At 46.8% G+C, this 18,678-nt stretch overlaps 1 protein-coding gene across 1 annotated transcript; it reads left to right on the top strand.

Annotated features, from left to right (window-relative positions):
• The first annotated feature begins 6,572 nt into the window (after positions 1 to 6,572).
• On the top strand, positions 6,573 to 18,408 carry HADH (hydroxyacyl-CoA dehydrogenase). The gene is made up of 8 exons (XM_073641093.1): positions 6,573 to 6,812; positions 10,343 to 10,471; positions 11,998 to 12,155; positions 13,339 to 13,465; positions 13,672 to 13,761; positions 15,473 to 15,545; positions 17,509 to 17,625; positions 18,074 to 18,408. The coding sequence occupies exons 1-8, from the start codon at positions 6,588 to 6,590 to the stop codon at positions 18,190 to 18,192; spliced, it is 1,038 nt and encodes a 345-aa protein (XP_073497194.1). The 5' UTR covers positions 6,573 to 6,587; the 3' UTR covers positions 18,193 to 18,408.
• The last annotated feature ends 270 nt before the right edge of the window (positions 18,409 to 18,678 follow it).

Below are 18,678 nucleotides of genomic sequence, written 5' to 3'. Positions count from 1 at the left end.
TGCTACCTCTGCCCCCTCATCCTTACAGACTGCTCCTCCTGCCCCGTCCTCATCCTTAGACTTCTCCCCTATCCCCATCTATGCAGACTTCACCTCTTCATCCTTACAGACTGCTCCCTCTGCCCATCTTCATCCTTACAGAATGCTCCTTCTGCCCACTTCATCCTTACAGACTGCTCTCTGCCCCCCTTCATCATTACAGATTGCTCCCTCTTCATCCTTACAGACTGCTCCCTCTGCCCCCTCATCCTTACAGACTGCTCTCTCTGCCCTCTCTTCATCCTTAGACTGCTCCCTCTTCATCCTTAGACTGCTCCTCTGCCCCCTCTTCATCCTTACAGACTGCTCTCTGCCCTCTCTTCATCATTACAGACTGCTCTCTCTTCATCCTAACAGACTGCTCCCTCTGCCCCCTCTTCATCCTTAGACTGCTCTCTCTGCCCTCTCTTCATCATTACAGACTGCTCCCTCTGCCTTCTCTTCATCCTTACAGAATGCTCTCTGCCCTCTCTTCATCCTTTCAGACAGCTCCTTCTGCCTTCTCTTCATCCTTAGACTGCTCCCTCTGCCACATCTTCATCCTGACAGACTGCTCCCTCTGCCCTCTCTTGATCCTTACAGACTGCTCCCTCTGCCCTCTCTTGATCCTTACAGACTGCTCCCTCTTCATCCTTACAGACTGCTCTCTCTGCCTTCTCTTCATCCTTACAGACTGCTCCTTCTGCCTTCTCTTCATCCTTAGACTGCTCCCTCTGCCACATCTTCATCCTGACAGACTGCTCCCTCTGCCCTCTCTTGATCCTTACATACTGCTCCCTCTGCCCTCTCTTCATCCTTAAAGACTGGTCCCTCTGCCATCTCTTCATCCTTACAGACTGCTCCCTCAGCCCCCTCTTCATCCTTATAGACTGCTCCCTCTGCCCTCTATTCATCCTTACAGACGGCTCTCTATGCCTTCTCTTCATCCTTAGACAGCTCCCTCTGCCACATCTTCATACTGACAGACTGCTCAATCTGCCCTCTCGTCATCCTTACAAACTGCTCCCTCTGCCCTCTCTTCATCCTTACAGACTGCTCCCTCCGCCCTCTCTTTATCCTTGCAGACTGCTCCCTCTGCCCTCTCTTCATCCTTACAGACTGCTCCTTTTGCCCTCTCTTCATCCTTAGACTGCTCCCTCTGCCCTCTCTTCATCCTTACAGACTGATCCCTCTGCCCTCTCTTCATCCTTACAGACTGCTCCCTCCGCCCTCTCTTCATCCTTACAGACTGCTCCCTCTGCCCTCTCTTCATCCTTACAGACTGCTCCCTCTGCCCTCTCTTCATCCTTACAGACTGCTCACTCTGCCCTCTCTTCATCCTTACAGACTGCTCGCTCTGCCCTCTCTTCATCCTTACAGACTGCTCCCTCTGCCCTCTCTTCATCCTTACAGACTGCTCCCTCTTCATACTTACAGACTGCTCCCTCTGCCCTCTCTTCATCCGTACAGACTGCTCCCTCTTCATCCTTAGACTGCTCCCTCTGCCCCCTCTTCATCCTTACAGACTGCTCCCTCTTCATCGTTACAGACTGCTCCCTCTCTCCCCTCTTCATTCTTAGACTGCTCTCTCTTCATTAGACTGCTCTCTCTTCATCCTTACAGACTGCTCCCTCTTCATCCTTACAGACTGCTCTCTGCCCTCTCTTCATCATTACAGACTGCTCCCTCTTCATCCTTAGACTGCTCCTTTTGCCTTCTCTTCATCCTTACAGACTGCTCCCTCTGCCCTCTCTTCATCCTTATAGACTGCTCCCTCAGCCCTCTCTTGATCCTTAGACTGCTCCCTCTGCCCTCTCTTGATCCTTAGACTGCTCCCTCTGCCCTCTCTTGATCCTTATAGACTGCTCCCTCTGCCCTCTCTTCATCCTTACAGACTGCTCCCTCTTCATCCTTACAGACTGCTCCCTCTGCTCTCTCTTCATCCTTTGACTGCTCCCTCTTCATCCTTACAGACTGCTCCCTTCATCCTTACAGACTGCTGCCTCTCTCCCCTCTTCATCCTTACAGACTGCTCCCTCTACCCTCTCTTCATCCTTACAGACTGCTCCCTCTGCTCTCTCTTCATCCTTAGAGACTGCTCCCTCTGTCCTCTCTTCATTCTTACAGACTGCTCCCTCTTCATCCTTACAGACTGCTCCCCCTCTCCCCTCTTCATCCTTAGACTGATCCCTCTACCCTCTCTTCATCCTTATAGACTGCTCCCTCTGCCCTCTCTTTATCCTTACAGACTGATCCCTCTACCCTCTCTTCATCCTTAGAGACTGCTCCCTCTGCTCTCTCTTCATCCTTAAGAGACTGCTCCCTCTGTCCTCTCTTCATTCTTACAGACTGCTCCCTCTTCATCCTTACAGACTGCTCCCCCTCTCCCCTCTTCATCCTTACAGACTGATCCCTCTACCCTCTCTTCATCCTTATAGACTGCTCCCTCTGCCCTCTCTTCATCCTTACAGACTGATCCCTCTACCCTCTCTTCATCCTTATAGACTGCTCCCTCTCTCCCCTCTTCATCCTTACAGACTGATCCCTCTCTCCCCTCTTCATCCTTAAACTGCTCCCTCTGCCACATCTTCATCCTTATAGACTGCTCCCGCTGCACTCTCTTCATCCTTACAAACTGCTCCCTCTGCCCTCTCTTCATCCTTACAGACTGCTCTCTCTTCATCCTCACAGACTGCTCTCTCTGCCCTCTCTTCATCCTTACAGACTGCTCTCTCTTCATCCTTACAGACTGCTGTCTCTTCATCCTTAGACTGCTGTCTCTGCACTCTCTTCATCCTTACAGACTGCTCCCTCTGCCCCCTCTTCATCCTTACAGAAGGGTCTCTCTGCCCTCTCTTCATCCTTACAGACTGCTCCCCCTGCTCTCTCTTCATCCTTACAGACTGCTCTCTCTTCATCCTTACAGACTGCTCCCTCTTCATCCTTACAGACTGCTCTCTGCCCTCTCTTCATCCTTACAGACTGCTCTCTCTTCATCCTTACAGACTGCTCCCTCTTCATCCTTACAGACTGCTCCCCCAGCTCTCTCTTCATCCTTACAGACTGCTCTCTCTTCATCCTTACAGACTGCTCTCTCTTCATCCTTATAGACTGCTCTCTCTGCCCTCTCTTCAGCCTTACAGACTGCTCCCTCTGCCTTCTCTTCATCCTTAGACTGCTCCCTCTGCTACATTTTTATCCTGACAGACTGCTCCCTCTGCCCTCTCTTGATCCTTACAGACTGCTCCCTCTTCATCCTTACAGACTGCTCTCTCTGCCCTCTCTTCATCCTTACAGACTGCTCCCTCTGCCCTCTCTTCATCCTTACAGACTGCTCCCTCTGCCCTCTCTTCATCCTTACAGACTGCTCCCTCTGCCCTCTCTTCATCCTTACAGACTGCTCCCTCTGCCCTCTCTTCATCCTTACAGACTGCTCCCTCTGCCCTCTCTTCATCCTTACAGACTGCTCCCTCTCTCCCCTCTTCATCCTTACAGACTGCTCCCTCTGCCCTCTCTTCATCCTTATAGACTGCTCCCTCTGCCCTCTCTTCATCCTTATAGACTGCTCCCTCTTCATCCTTATAGACTGCTCCCTCTGCCCTCTCTTCATCCTTACAGACTGCTCCCTCTGCCCTCTCTTCATCCTTATAGACTGCTCCCTCTGCCCTCTCTTCATCCTTACAGACTGCTCCCTCTGCCCTCTCTTCATCCTTATAGACTGCTCCCTCTGCCCTCTCTTCATCCTTACAGACTGCTCCCTCTTCATCCTTACAGACTGCTCCCTCTGCTCTCTCTTCATCCTTTGACTGCTCCCTCTTCATCCTTACAGACTGCTCCCTTCATCCTTACAGACTGCTGCCTCTCTCCCCTCTTCATCCTTACAGACTGCTCCCTCTACCCTCTCTTCATCCTTACAGACTGCTCCCTCTGCTCTCTCTTCATCCTTAGAGACTGCTCCCTCTGTCCTCTCTTCATTCTTACAGACTGCTCCCTCTTCATACTTACAGACTGCTACCTCTCTCCCCTCTTCATCCTTACAGACTGCTCCCCCTCTCCCCTCTTCATCCTTACAGACTGATCCCTCTACCCTCTCTTCATCCTTATAGACTGCTCCCTCTGCCCTCTCTTTATCCTTATTGACTGCTCCCTCTGCCCTCTCTTCATCCTTACAGACTGATCCCTCTACCCTCTCTTCATCCTTATAGACTGCTCCCTCTCTCCCCTCTTCATCCTTACAGACTGATCCCTCTCTCCCCTCTTCATCCTTACAGACTGCTCCCTCTCTCCCCTCTTCATCCTTACAGACTGATCCCGCTACCCTCTCTTCATCCTTAAACTGCTCCCTCTGCCACATCTTCATCCTTATAGACTGCTCCCGCTGCCCTCTCTTCATCCTTACAAACTGCTCCCTCTGCCCTCTCTTCATCCTTACAGACTGCTCTCTCTTCATCCTTACAGACTGCTCTCTCTGCCCTCTCTTCATCCTTACAGACTGCTCTCTCTTCATCCTTACAGACTGCTGTCTCTTCATCCTTAGACTGCTGTCTCTGCCCTCTCTTCATCCTTACAGACTGCTCCCTCTTCATCCTTACAGAAGGGTCTCTCTGCCCTCTCTTCATCCTTACAGACTGCTCCCCCTGCTCTCTCTTCATCCTTACAGACTGCTCTCTCTTCATCCTTACAGACTGCTCCCTCTTCATCCTTACAGACTGCTCTCTGCCCTCTCTTCATCCTTACAGACTGCTCCCTCTTCATCCTTACAGACTGCTCCCCCAGCTCTCTCTTCATCCTTACAGACTGCTCTCTCTTCATCCTTACAGACTGCTCTCTCTTCATCCTTACAGACTGCTCTCTCTTCATCCTTATAGACTGCTCTCTCTGCCCTCTCTTCAGCCTTACAGACTGCTCCCTCTGCCTTCTCTTCATCCTTAGACTGCTCCCTCTGCTACATTTTTATCCTGACAGACTGCTCCCTCTGCCCTCTCTTGATCCTTACAGACTGCTCCCTCTTCATCCTTACAGACTGCTCTCTCTGCCCTCTCTTCATCCTTACAGACTGCTCCCTCTGCCCTCTCTTCATCCTTACAGACTGCTCCCTCTGCCCTCTCTTCATCCTTACAGACTGCTCCCTCTGCCCTCTCTTCATCCTTACAGACTGCTCCCTCTGCCCTCTCTTCATCCTTACAGACTGCTCCCTCTCTCCCCTCTTCATCCTTACAGACTGCTCCCTCTGCCCTCTCTTCATCCTTATAGACTGCTCCCTCTGCCCTCTCTTCATCCTTATAGACTGCTCCCTCTTCATCCTTATAGACTGCTCCCTCTGCCCTCTCTTCATCCTTACAGACTGCTCCCTCTGCCCTCTCTTCATCCTTATAGACTGCTCCCTCTGCCCTCTCTTCATCCTTACAGACTGCTCCCTCTGCCCTCTCTTCATCCTTACAGACTGCTCCCTCTGCCCTCTCTTCATCCTTATAGACTGCTCCCTCTGCCCTCTCTTCATCCTTACAGACTGCTCCCTCTGCCCCCTCTTCATCCTTACAGAAGGGTCTCTCTGCCCTCTCTTCATCCTTACAGACTGCTCCCCCTGCTCTCTCTTCATCCTTACAGACTGCTCTCTCTTCATCCTTACAGACTGCTCCCTCTTCATCCTTACAGACTGCTCTCTCTTCATCCTTACAGACTGCTCTCTCTGCCCTCTCTTCATCCTTACAGACTGCTCTCTCTTCATCCTTACAGACTGCTCCCTCTTCATCCTTACAGACTGCTCCCCCAGCTCTCTCTTCATCCTTACAGACTGCTCTCTCTTCATCCTTACAGACTGCTCTCTCTTCATCCTTATAGACTGCTCTCTCTGCCCTCTCTTCAGCCTTACAGACTGCTCCCTCTGCCTTCTCTTCATCCTTAGACTGCTCCCTCTGCTACATTTTCATCCTGACAGACTGCTCCCTCTGCCCTCTCTTCATCCTTACAGACTGCTCCCTCTGCCCTCTCTTCATCCTTACAGACTGCTCCCTCTGCCCTCTCTTCATCCTTACAGACTGCTCCCTCTACCCTCTCTTCATCCTTACAGACTGCTCCCTCTGCCCTCTCTTCATCCTCACAGACTGCTCCCTCTGCCCTCTCATCCTTACAGACTGCTCCATCTGCCCTCTCTTCATCCTTACAGACTGCTCCCTCTGCCCTCTCTTCATCCTTATAGACTGCTCCCTCTGCCCTCTCTTCATCCTTATAGACTGCTCCCTCTGCCCTCTCTTCATCCTTACAGACTGCTCCCTCTGCCCTCTCTTCATCCTTACAGACTGCTCCCTCTGCCCTCTCTTCATCCTTATAGACTGCTCCCTCTGCCCTCTCTTCATCCTTATAGACTGCTCCCTCTGCCCTCTCTTCATCCTTACAGACTGCTCCCTCTGCCCTCTCTTCATCCTTATAGACTGCTCCCTCTGCCCTCTCTTCATCCTTACAGACTGCTTAGCTAGTTCTGTCTCAGCCCTTCATTACTTCCCACCACAGCTGTCGCTCCGAGTTCACGTCTAGTCAGAGCTGTGCTTGGCCCCGCCCCGTTTGGTCACATGACGGTTCTCTGCTATATCCTCTGCTCCCGGCGCCCTGTGGTGACGTCACTGGCTGTCATTATCCTGCCTGTCCTTCAGCCCCCAGCAGTCCGAGCAGACATGGCTTCCGCCAGCCGGCAGCTCATAGCGAGATGTATGTCCTCCTGCGCCGCCGCCAAGAAGCTGAATATCAAGCACGTAACCGTGATCGGAGGAGGCCTGATGGGAGCCGGGATCGCGCAGGTGAGTCATGCAGTACACTGTGCCCTGCTGCCATGTGACTGGCGATGTAAGGTGCTCCTTGTACGCAGGGTGTTACGGGCAGGTCGCTGCAGGTTGGCATGGGAAGGCTCCAGTATTATCAGGTGTGCTTGAGATAAAACACATCTAATACCTGGACTGGCTGGGGCTGATCGCTGTGATGCCTGATTGCATGTTAATAGTATGGCGAAGATGACTTTGCTGTGAGGTAAAGGCATTGAATATTCCTAGAGATGTGGAGTTTGTAAGTTCAGAGTTAAAGGGGTTGTCCGGTCCAAACCGATAAGTCTGTTATCACTCTGTGTGACTGCAGACTTGTGAATCCCCCCCCCCAGTGCAGGCGGTGTATGTATGAGTTATGCATACCCCCGGCCAGTGGGTGCAGCCTTGCTCCATACACTTGTATTGCGCTAAGGCTGCGCCCCGTCTACTGACGTGGTTGCGTCTGACTAGAGTCACGGCCTCGCTCAATACAAGTGTATGGAGAGCGAGGCTGCACCCACTGGCCGGGGGTATGTATAACACGTACATACCCTTCGGTCCCGGGTCTGAAACCGGCGAATCCACGCAGCACTCAGTGCGTGCCCTGGGGGAATTCATAAGTCTACAGACTTGTCACTTTTGACCGGACACCCCCTTTAAAGATCTTGCCACTAATATATATTTTAGTGTAGGCCATCAGTTTCTCATTGGTGGGGATGTGTCACCTGGCACCCCTGCCGATCTGTTACCTGTGCCCGCTGAAGGTTCTTAGATGCTGCCATGACACAGCAGCTCTATCCAAACTATAGCGAATAGGAGGAGGATCTGCAGTATCAGCCGCTGCCACTATAAAAATGATGGAGCTGCTGTGTTCTCGCCGCGTTCATGAACTTAAGGGTGCTGCATCCCCACCGTTGAGATATGAACAGACATCAGCAAAGTGGCAACCAACCTCTTTACAGGAAATGGTTTCCTCTTCTTGCTATGGAAGGGTATCCTCCCCCCAGCACTGGGTTTGAGGAGGCAAAGGGTCAGAAGATCTTCATCAAAACCTGGTGGCAGCAAGGTCTCCGCTTGCAGAATAAGCCTAAGTTTACGTCAGCATATACAAAATCGTCTGAGTTTTATCCAGGAAACTCAGAATATCTTCGTCCTTGTGGTTTGTGGGTTTCTTTTTTTCTCTTAAGCATCTGGCATTTTGTTTCTATACGTCAACAACCTTTTAAAATGTATATGGTGAAATGCAATTCCTAGGTTAATAATGGCAGTATGTCTGTTTAAAAAAATAAAGTAATAAAAAAAAAAAAATAAATAAATAACAGTTGATCCGTATGTGAGTGTATTTCTTCATTCCAACCCCCCCCCCCCCTTCCCATGCTCAAATTTGTGGAGGAGGGGCTGTTCGGGGAGAGGAGTTCATCTGAGCAGCCCAAGGGGATAATGGTCCTAGTGATGTTGATGATTTAATACTAAATGCTGAAATTTCCATGCCTGAACCGCAAGATGCATTAATAAGTCACAAAAATTTTGGGCTTCTGTGGAGTGGTGTAACTGGAACTTTTCTAGCCGGTGTCTGAAGGAGGTACAATCATGAATATAGTGAGAGAACACCCTGCCTACAGTGAAGCATGGTGGTGTCTTGTTGATGCTCTGGGGCTGCTTTGCTTCAGCTGTCACTGGAAATCTGCAGCATGTGGATGGTAAGATGGATTCATTTAAGTATCAAGAAATCTTGGGAGAAAATATCATCTTCTATGATGAAGCTGAAGCTTGGGTGTCAGTGGACCTCCCTTAACAGGACAATTATCCCAAGCATAAGTTAATGTCCACCAAGGTCTGGTGTCAGAAAGTCCTGAAGAGCCCATTAGTTTCTTGACTTGAACTCCAGAGAAAATATTTGTAGAAGGCAAAACCAAGAATATTGGTAAACTGGAAATCACTACTGAGGAAAGTGGTAAGATTCCGCAGGAAGACACAGAAGCTGGTGGCTGGTTATGCATCACATTTGCAGCAGGTCGTAACAGTTGGTGATGCTCTACTAAATGGTGAAGAAACTTGTTAAAAAGGGGTTGAACCCTGAGACTGCAGTACTCATTAAAGAACCACGCAGGTTTTTTTTTTTTTTTTTTTTTTTATATATAGATATCTATCTTTACCCCTGTTACCAATCCTAATTGTGTGAATGAATTCAGATACTTAGCAGTTGCTGTCTTCTGCCACTTCCTGCGCAGCTCTTCCATCAAGTGACTGCATTTGTCACCTGCCGGCTCACCCAGCATCCCTTGTGTGGACCGGAGGTCACTTTCTAAATGTAAGTCTTACTCGGAACATGGCTGTCGTACACTTGTGTTAAAGTGACTAATTGTGCCCTGTCAGCCGTGAAGTCAGAGGTGCGGTCACATGAAGGTGGGAGAGGACTGGAGCAGTGCTGGAAACGGCAGGAGACAATGACCAGGATGGGGGGGGGGGCAGTGTTTTCCATTTAAAGGAAACCTGCCATACATGTACTTCACATGTTGGGGAGAGATTAACTTAGAAGTTCCCTGTACGTACAGTACTGACCAAAAGTTTGGACACACCTTCTCATTTAAAGATTTTTCTGTATTTTCATGACTATGAAAATTGTACATTCACACTGAAGGCATCAAAACTATGAATTAATACATGTTGAATTATATACTTAACAAAAAAGTGTGAAACAACTGAAAATATGTCTTACATTCTAGGTTCTTCAAAGTAGCCACCTTTTGCTTTGATGACTGCTTTGCACACTCTTGGCATTCTCTTGATGTACCATCATCTCCGCAGCATGTACACAGCACATGTGGATTATCATTGGGGGACATGGCAGACCTTCTACCATGCGTTTCTGCAGTGTTTTTTGCCGCTGCGGAAACGCTTAAACGCATCGTGGGCACACAGCCTATAGGTTCTCACTTAGGTTAGAGTGTATATTCCACTCATGATGACTCTCCGTCAGTGCTGTGGGTGACCTGCATCTTATCAGATTCATACAAGATATAGATAAGTAGGACTAGTGTACTGGAGGTGAGGCGCAGGCCCTATCATGCTCCACACAGATGCGGCTTCATCTGACGATCAGGTTAATGTTTAGTTTGGTCTGTGCTGACCTTGACAATACTGTAGATTACCTGCTTGTTTTGTTTCTAGACTTCAACTCTGGTGTAAAGTCACCACTGATTGTGTAATTGAGGTCAACCTTGTCCTCCCTGAATTTCCATTGGGGGGGGGGGGGATGCCACTTAAGGTGGTAGAAGATGGGAGGTGACACTGATAATCCACTAGAAATGTTGGTCGTCAATGGGATTTTCAAACTAAACGCATAAGATAATATATCCATACTGGTTTTAGTGTCAAACAAACTTTCAAATATTTTTATGCAATTCGTTTTTTTGCTTTGAATTAACAATATTGTGTGTGATTAGACAGTCAATAAATACTGTGCCCCTCAATATGTAAGGATAAACTTGCTCATACTTGGAGGCTCTTTTTTTTTTTTTCCGCTTCAGGTGGCTGCAGCAACCGGACACACGGTTGTGTTAGTGGACCAGACTGATGACATCTTGAGAAAATCTGCCAAAAGTATTGAAGACAGCTTGAAAAGAGTCACCAAGAAGATGTTTGCGGACAAGCCTGAGGTGACGTGCTGCTATTTTATTCTACCTTAATTTATCGTCTGCAGTATGAGGGCTCTAGAAATGGACTTTAGGCTCCAAGAAAAATCTCATTGAACAGCGCATATTCCTAAGGAATTTCTGCTGCCCTGTTCTTACAGCATCAGGTTAAAAGTCCAAGACCTTCATTTTTATTTTCTTACCTGATGAGTTGTATCTTTGCATGACTCCATCCATTTTATCATATTATGTAGGTAAAAACTTCTAAGTGCAGTGAAATGGTGAAAAATAAATGCAATTCTCCATTGGTTTTTGACTTTCACTGAGTGGTAAAAATGTCTGAGTCCAAAACGGATCTTCTCTCGGCTAATTTATGACCACAGACCACATCAAAGGACAGCTGAAATTTCTGTGATAAGTCTGCTAGGAGGGGATTCTGCGATGTAACATAAAGGTGACAAGGCAAACTGTGCACAGAGGGTGGTCATCAGGACCTCCATACAAATCTGTTCTAACGCCTGTCTACATCATTTCTATCATACTTTGATAACAGTTCAAAAGATAATATTGGTGGAATCCTTGGGGTTATAGGGCGAACACTTCAAGCTTTTTATGTAATAGTACTGAAAAGTCTGTAAAGCACAAATTAACATTTGTTTTTTTTTTTGTGACTTGGCTATTAGCAGTCAGATTTTTGGAGTGCATATTCGTTTTTCACTTATGAGGCAAGTAAATGAATACAGCACTCACTGTGGGATAAATGATTGTTTCATGGTATTACGCACAAAATGTGGCGTTTTTGCGGTGTTTATATTAGCTTGTCCCACAAAAGAACTTGAAACGTGATCCTTTCACCGCATTAATGTAGTGCAGTACATTACCTTACAGTACAGAGGTGGGCTCATACCCCTACATCTGATAGGATCTGATGTATGACACATGGACCCCATTGTTGGGCCTCCTTGTTGCTATAGCAACCTTCGCCACCCTATGACTTTGTTGTGGTGGTAGAAGTGCGCTGACATAAGAAGCAATCTACTTCTATCAAACTGCTCACATGTATCATTGCCACTCCTGACCGTAACATCTTAGGGGGTTAAAGTGCTGCGATCAGAGCTAGCTGTGGTCCCAGCGGTCCCAGCACACGTAGCAGGATCTCGGCTGTGTCTTACAGCCGGTTGCTGTTACTGATGGCATGGCCACTACGCCTGGAATGTAAGTATGGTGGATTATGGTAAACTACTTGCAATCTGGACATTTACTTCTATTTGCAGGAAGGGGTTAATAGAGAGAGAGAGGGAGATAGATATCTAGCTATGTCAACCATCTATAGTAGAGCATGTATACAGCATAGTCATCCATGGACCATAAAGTTCTCTCCCTCTACAGTGGTGACTAATATTCTGTACAGTGTTCGGCAGCACTTGGTTGGCACAGGCCCCACTCTAACTAGTGAGTTTGGTACATAATGAAGATCCACTCTTACGTACATTCAGTTCTTTGCTTGTGTAACTTTATATTTCCCGCCCCTTACCTCTTCTTCTTTTCAGGCTGCTTCACAGTTCATCACGAAAACCCTCTCGAACTTCAGCACCAGCACAGACGCGGCGGCCGTGGTGCACAGCACTGATCTGGTGGTGGAAGCCATAATTGAGAACTTGGAAGTGAAAAATGAATTATTCAAGAGGCTGGACAAATTTGCTCCAGAGTAGGGCACATTTTAATAAATGGTCATTTAATCCTTTTCTGCCATTATTCCTTTTACACCAGGTACATAGTATCTCTAAAGCACGAATACAGTACATGACACTACTTTTCCTCCATGTATTAGGATGTTGCTCCTCTTTCATCAATTCTTATGTTGGTCACTAGTGAAGCGGCATACCACAGGCGTCTGCTGGCGCGAATATTGCATTACGTGGATCCACTCAAATCCATAGGAGTCAATGTAATGTCCTGCTGCCGCTGGTCCTCTATGCAGCGTAATGCTCTGGGTCAGGAAGCAGACAGTCTGATTTCGGATGCGGTGTAAGGAAGCATACCCCATCAGTCTTTATTTTGTCATCTGAGATATATAGATATAGATAGACCTCTCCAGTATGTATTTTTTTTTCGGGAGTGTCCGCCTCCTGTTGGCGTGCACTCCTGAGAAAAGTGCATGGCAGAGCGCACGTTCACTCTGCCGTCACCATTGCAGTCTATGGCCTCCGTCAGAGCATGTATCCAGACCCCATTTTGTGGGGAATTTAGGACGTATGCCCCAACGGGGGACACAATGCAATGTGAAAGCACCCTAAGCGTTTGCCCTGCACAGTACAGTAAGTTACCTTACAGGAAAGCTGCTTCTACATTTCCTCCCTTTTAGTTTTAGGCAGCTGTCATATTTCTAATGTTGCCTATTATATGTAGTCGTACCTACAGGAATTGATTGCTTGACTTAGATGGCATATGCCCTAAATTGCTCCTGCATGTTACTGATGGCATGTAGGGAATACATTTCCCATAGTTGCTCTTCACTAATATAACCACAATTCCTTGTAGATGCTTTGGATATAGTAGTCCGGTCTATTTTCATTATTTCCAGACTGCTGTAATCTGGCAGCATTTTGGCACCTCTTTCAGCTGCTATGTCAGACCCCATAGATCCAATGGGAAATTCTTGAATTGTGGCCATAATGCCGCATTAAAATGTCTCTTTAGCGGCCATTGAGTTCTGTGAAAAAAAAAATAAAAAAAATGGACTCCCTATAGTTGCAATCCCTGTTTTCTTACGGACACTGTATTTTGTTGGGTGGTCTATAATTACAATCACCCGTCATACTGCACATAAGCGGTGTCTGGTGGATGAATACTATGTCTGACATATCCTAACCTCTCTCCATTTCTTGCAGACACACCATATTTGCCAGCAACACGTCTTCATTGCCAATCACTGACATGGCCAACTCCACATCTAGGCAGGACCGGTTCGGGGGGCTGCATTTCTTTAATCCAGTACCACTGATGAAGCTGGTGGAGGTGAGAACTTTGCTCTAAATGTATTGGGTACAATATAAAAGTGGTGGTGTACACTGTGAGCTTTCATTGTGAAGGCAAGGGATTTTTTTTTTTTTTTTTTTAATATAAATCTAGTGTTGCCCACTAAAATGTTAAAAAAAAATCTGACTTCCACCACAAGTTTCTACTAGGGCATTTCATCTTCTCCTTCTTGCCCTCTCTTGCAGGTTATTAAGACACCAATGACCAGCCAAACTACTTTTGACTCCCTCATGGACTTCAGTAAAGCACTTGGAAAGACTCCGGTGTCATGTCAGGTAAATTATACTGATTATCATATAAGGTGTGTGTGGTTTTTTTTTTTTTTTTTTTTTTTTTTTTTTTTTTCTTTCCAGGTATTTATTGCAGATTGTGGTAATCTGTCATTATATTCGGACTAGAAGACGCACCGGACCATAAGACGCACCCCAAATTTTGGGGTGGAAAATAGGAAAAATATTTTTTTGACAAGATGGGGGTCCATCTTATAGTCTGAATAGGTATCTTACCTGGAAGGGCCGTGTAGCGGGGGACACGGGAGGCAAGGTCCTTCAGGAAGCCGTGCCTGGGGCTGGGCGCCTGGTGCTGATGGCCGAGGCTGGGGACCTGGGTGAGTGGTGGCTGGTGTCTTGCTGTGCGTAGTGTGGCAGAGCGGCTTCCGGTGCGCGCGGCCATCTCTCTGAAGCTGAGATATACAGGAAAATGGCCGCCAGCGTAGCAGAGCGCATGCGCTGGCTCCGGTGGCCATTTTCCTGTAGATCAGCTTCAGAAAGATGACTGCGCGCACCGGAAGCCGCTCACAGCAAGAGACCGGCCCTGGTACCAGGCGAGGCCCCGGCTCCCAGGCAGATACCTCTGCCGCCGCCAATCCCACTCCACCACCACTGGTAAGTTACTTTCGGACCATAAGACGCACCCCCCATTTTCCTCCCAAATTTGGGGGGGAAAAAAGTGTCTTATGGTCCAAAAAATACGGTACATATTATTATTATTATTATTATTATTATTATTATGCCATTTATTCCATGGCGCTTTACATGTGATAGGGGTATACATAGCAAAAACATTTACATAGTCTTAACAAAACGAGTCAGCGACTGGTACAGGAGGAGTGAGGACCCTGCCCGCGAGGGCTCAGTCTACAAGGGATGGGTGAGGATGCAGTAGGTGGGGGTAGAGGAGGTCATGCAGTAATGTGGTGGAGCGGTGGTTACTGCAGGTTGTAGGCTTGTCGGAAGAGGTAGGTCTTCAGGTTTCTTTTGAAGGCTTCCATGGTAGGCGAGAGTCTGGGGTAGGGGGGATGCACGGGAGAAATCTTGTATGCGATTGTGGGAAGAGGAGATAAGAGGGGAGTAGAGAAGGAGATCTTGTGCGGATCGGAGGTTGCATGCAAGTAAGTACCGGGAGACTAGGTCACAGATGTATGGAGGAGACAGGTTGTGGATGGCTTTGTATGCCATGGTTAGGGTTTTGAACTGGAGTCTCTGGGCAGTGGGGAGCCAGTGAACTGATTGACAGAGGAGAGGCTGGGGAATAGCGGGGGACAGGTGGATTAGTTGGGCAGCAGAGTTTAGGATAGATTGTTGGGGTGCAAGAGTGTTGGAAGGGAGGCCACAGAGCAGAAGGTTGCAGTAGTCGAGGCGGGAGATGATGAGGGCATGCACTAGTGTTTTTGCAGAGTCTTTGCTGAGGAATGCACGGATCCGGGAGATATTCTTGAGTTGGAGTCGGCAGGAAGTGGAAAGGGCTTGGATATGTGGTTTGAAGGAAAGATCAGAGTCCAGAGTTACCCCAAGGCAGCGAGCTTGTGGGACTGGGGAGAGTGGACAGCCATTGACGTTGATGGGTAAGTCAGATGGGGGATATGAATGAGAGGGTGGAAAGATGATGAACTCTTGTTTTATCCATGTTGAGTTTTAGAAATCTGGCAGAGAAGGATGAGATGGCGGACAGACATTGTGGGATTTAATATTCTTGCTTCTTTCTCAGGACACCCCTGGGTTTATTGTTAATCGCCTTCTGGTACCATATCTAATGGAATCTGTGCGTCTTTATGAAAGAGGTAGGTCACTGGGCTGCAATCTGTCTACATCCAGATATCTGAAAAATAATGCAGGAGAACAGTATTGTCTCATGGAATAGAAAAGTTGATATTTCTGGAGAATTTCCCATAATTTTGCATTGTGATATTAAGGGTTTCTTCATCCTGGGGAGATATTGTTCACCTAATCCAGCTGAGGAACAGAGTAAATGTAATTGGACTCGGTACGTCTCATATTAATGGTGAAACAGACCAAAGACCTATCCAAATGGTTATCAACATCCAAAGCGCAACTTGAGGACACTCTAGTGATTCACCACTACTTGAAAGAGTATTAATGGGCTCAGGGTGGTGCAAAAAACAAGAGGGGGAGGGGAGAAATCAACTAGATCTACTGGGCCCCTGCCGCCACTCCGTACTGTGTTCTCCCACAGATTCTGATTGGACTTATGGCTTCCTCTTCCGGCAGGGGGTGTGGGGTGACCAACAGGGGACACGTGTGTGTTTCTGGACCCGAGATTTATATGAATCCCATTTACTGTGATGGAACTGTAAGACTCTGGTTTTTGATACAGCGACAATACGCAGCATCAAACTCCTTGTGAGCCTTAATCTCTTAAAGGGAATCTGTCAACAGGTGTTTGCTACCTCATCTGAGAGCAGCATGATGTAGAGCAACAGACCCAAATTCCAATGGTGTATCACTTAGTTTACTGGGTGCCACAATTGTGTTTAGATGTAACAGCTCAGAAAGCTGTCCCTGCCCACACCACAGCTCTATGAACATTGTCTCTTGCCAGAGAGCTGCTTATCAGTGGAGGGTGCATGGTTGGACCAGGGTTTAGGTGCATTGCTGTCCAGGCAGTGATAATCCTTCATTGTATGGAAATGGCACACAGCCTAATAAGTTACACATCCCTGAAATCTGTCTCAGCTGCTACATTATGCAGTCCTTAGATTACTTGTCAATAGCCTGCTGACAGATTCATTTTAAAGCGGTGGACATCCCCTTAAAGTGGACTTGTTGATGAGTAAGGGCAGAATCGAAGACTAATTGGCATCTTCTCTAGTGAAGATTATGGTCATGCCTTTGCTATCAAATTTCAGGCTGATCTCACACATGGTGGCTGCAGTGCACATATATTATACAGTGGCTTGCAAAAGTATTCTCCCCCTTGGCTGTTTACCTATTTTGTTACATTGCAACCTGTTTAAATATTTGTGATGCATCAGCACTAAATAGTCTAAAAAAAAAAAAAAATTAATAAATGTGGCAAAACTATGCTTTTTCATCATACCAACAAAGTGTAATAAAACACAAATATAAATACAAATGGTATCGCTGAAAAAACCATCTTGTGCCACAAAAAAAAACAAGCCGCCATACAGCGGTCAGTGGAGAAATACTGTGTTTTTTGGACTATAATACGTACCTAGGTTTTAGAGGAGGAAAATTGAAAGGGGAGAGGCAAAAAAAAAAATGTGGTCATGATGCCCTGTTAATGGGGAGGGGTCTACTGCTGACCCTGTATAGGGGTAATGTTCCCCCCCCCCCCCCCACCCCATCCTGGTGTGTGTGTAATATAATATATGACCCCCTCCTTCCTGTTATTCGTGGCTGTCATCCCCATCCTAATATGTATGGGCCCCCTCCCCTCATCCTGGTATGCTTGGCACCCACTCCTTCTCCCCACTGCGTGCGTGGGGAGCAGTGACCATTCATTCTCCCTAATAGCGTGCACGCTGTAGTTGCAGTGCGGCTCCTGCTGTGCTCGGCTGTCAGCGTGCTTCTTTCTCTTCCTGAACTGTTCATTTGTTTCCATAATTCTCAGTTCTCTAGTTAATTGTGTAGTCGGCAAGGACAGATTGTTACATTACTGAGAGGAGATGGCAGCAGTTATTGATGGACTATGTAGATGTGATGGTGGAGGAGCTTCTCCCTCCTGATTACTTTAAGTCCAACCAAATGTTTTCTTGTTTTTAGGTCATGCATCTAAAGAAGATATCGATTTTGCAATGAAATTGGGGGCCGGTTACCCATTGGGTCCTTTTGAACTTCTGGATTACGTTGGTCTTGACACTAGTAAATACATCATTGATGGTAGGGCCAGTCATTTTAATTTACAAAATATTCTAATATTTGGGGGACTCTTCCATGTATTCAGTTCTTTTGTGTGGGTTTTTGTTTCTTTGTTTTTTACTTTGCAGGTTGATTGTATTAGTTCAGCAGCCATCCAGAGTATTCTTGAATCCTAATGGCTTTGTTACGTAGTATTCTGCCCTGTTTAACAGAAGCAAAGTTGATAATTGGGTGCTTTAATGTAAATCTTTGGTCTCTATCATGAATTCAGCTGTTTGCTTCATGTACTTGATTGGGCTCATTAACATTACAAGATTGGACAACTCCTTTCAATTATAAAGCTCTCTGAATTATTTCATCTAGGGAAGATGGTGGCATAAAAGCAAAATAATTCCATATACTGCATTTTCAGAAAATTTGTATTTTGAATTAATATGCTGTGGTTTTATTTTTCTTCACCACAACACAGGTTGGTACCAGATGGAACCTGAAAACCCCCTTTTTGCCCCCAGTGAATTGCTCAATAAGCTGGTTGCCGAGAAGAAATTGGGAAAGAAAACTGGAGAAGGATTTTATAAATACAGATAATTTTCCCGGCTGCACTGCAGATCTATATTTTTATAGTCTCTTGCTTACTATATGATTATGACCGTTCTGTTTTACACACTGCGGTTTTCTCAGCACTTATGGACTCTCTAGTGCCTTAAAGCAACAATTCTGTATCATCCAAATCCTTTTGTACAGCCACTGCCGAACATCGATGCATCATAGCTATGCTGGAGTCAATAAAAATAATCAATGTGACTCTGTTCTGAATTATTTGATGTGAAAATTAACAAAACTGAGCCACCAACTGGGAACTAATGTCCTAATTTTTTTTTTTTTTTCACAAACTATAACAATGGAGTAGAATTAAGGAAGGGTGCGATGCGCTACGATCAGGGAGGCCTACTGGGAAGGGCAAAGTTTGGTACAGAGGGTCACTGTGTTAAGTATAAAGACTAGTTATATCTTTAGGCCTCATTTAGCTGTCTGATCTTTATTGCACAGACCGTTCAATGTCTTGGTCAGTAT

This window comes from Phyllobates terribilis, unplaced genomic scaffold, assembly GCF_046119375.1.
Source record: "Phyllobates terribilis strain yellow unplaced genomic scaffold, ASM4611937v1 Scaffold_1__5_contigs__length_1240528914, whole genome shotgun sequence".
In the NCBI taxonomy this organism is placed as follows: Eukaryota; Metazoa; Chordata; class Amphibia; order Anura; family Dendrobatidae; genus Phyllobates; species Phyllobates terribilis.
The sequence above is the reverse complement of the archived record's forward strand: the minus strand, read 5'-3'. Positions and strand labels throughout refer to the sequence as shown.

What these genes read in the sequence shown, in the direction of transcription:
- HADH (XM_073641093.1), top strand. Translation starts at nt 6,588, where the DNA reads ATGACGGTTCTCTGCTATATCCTCTGCTCCCGGCGCCCTGTGGTGACG. An exon ending in TGTTTGCGGACAAGCCTGAG is followed by an intron (nt 10,472 to 11,997) that starts GTGACGTGCTGC and finishes TCTTCTTTTCAG; the next exon opens with GCTGCTTCACAGTTCATCAC. An exon ending in CTGGACAAATTTGCTCCAGA is followed by an intron (nt 12,156 to 13,338) that starts GTAGGGCACATT and finishes CATTTCTTGCAG; the next exon opens with ACACACCATATTTGCCAGCA.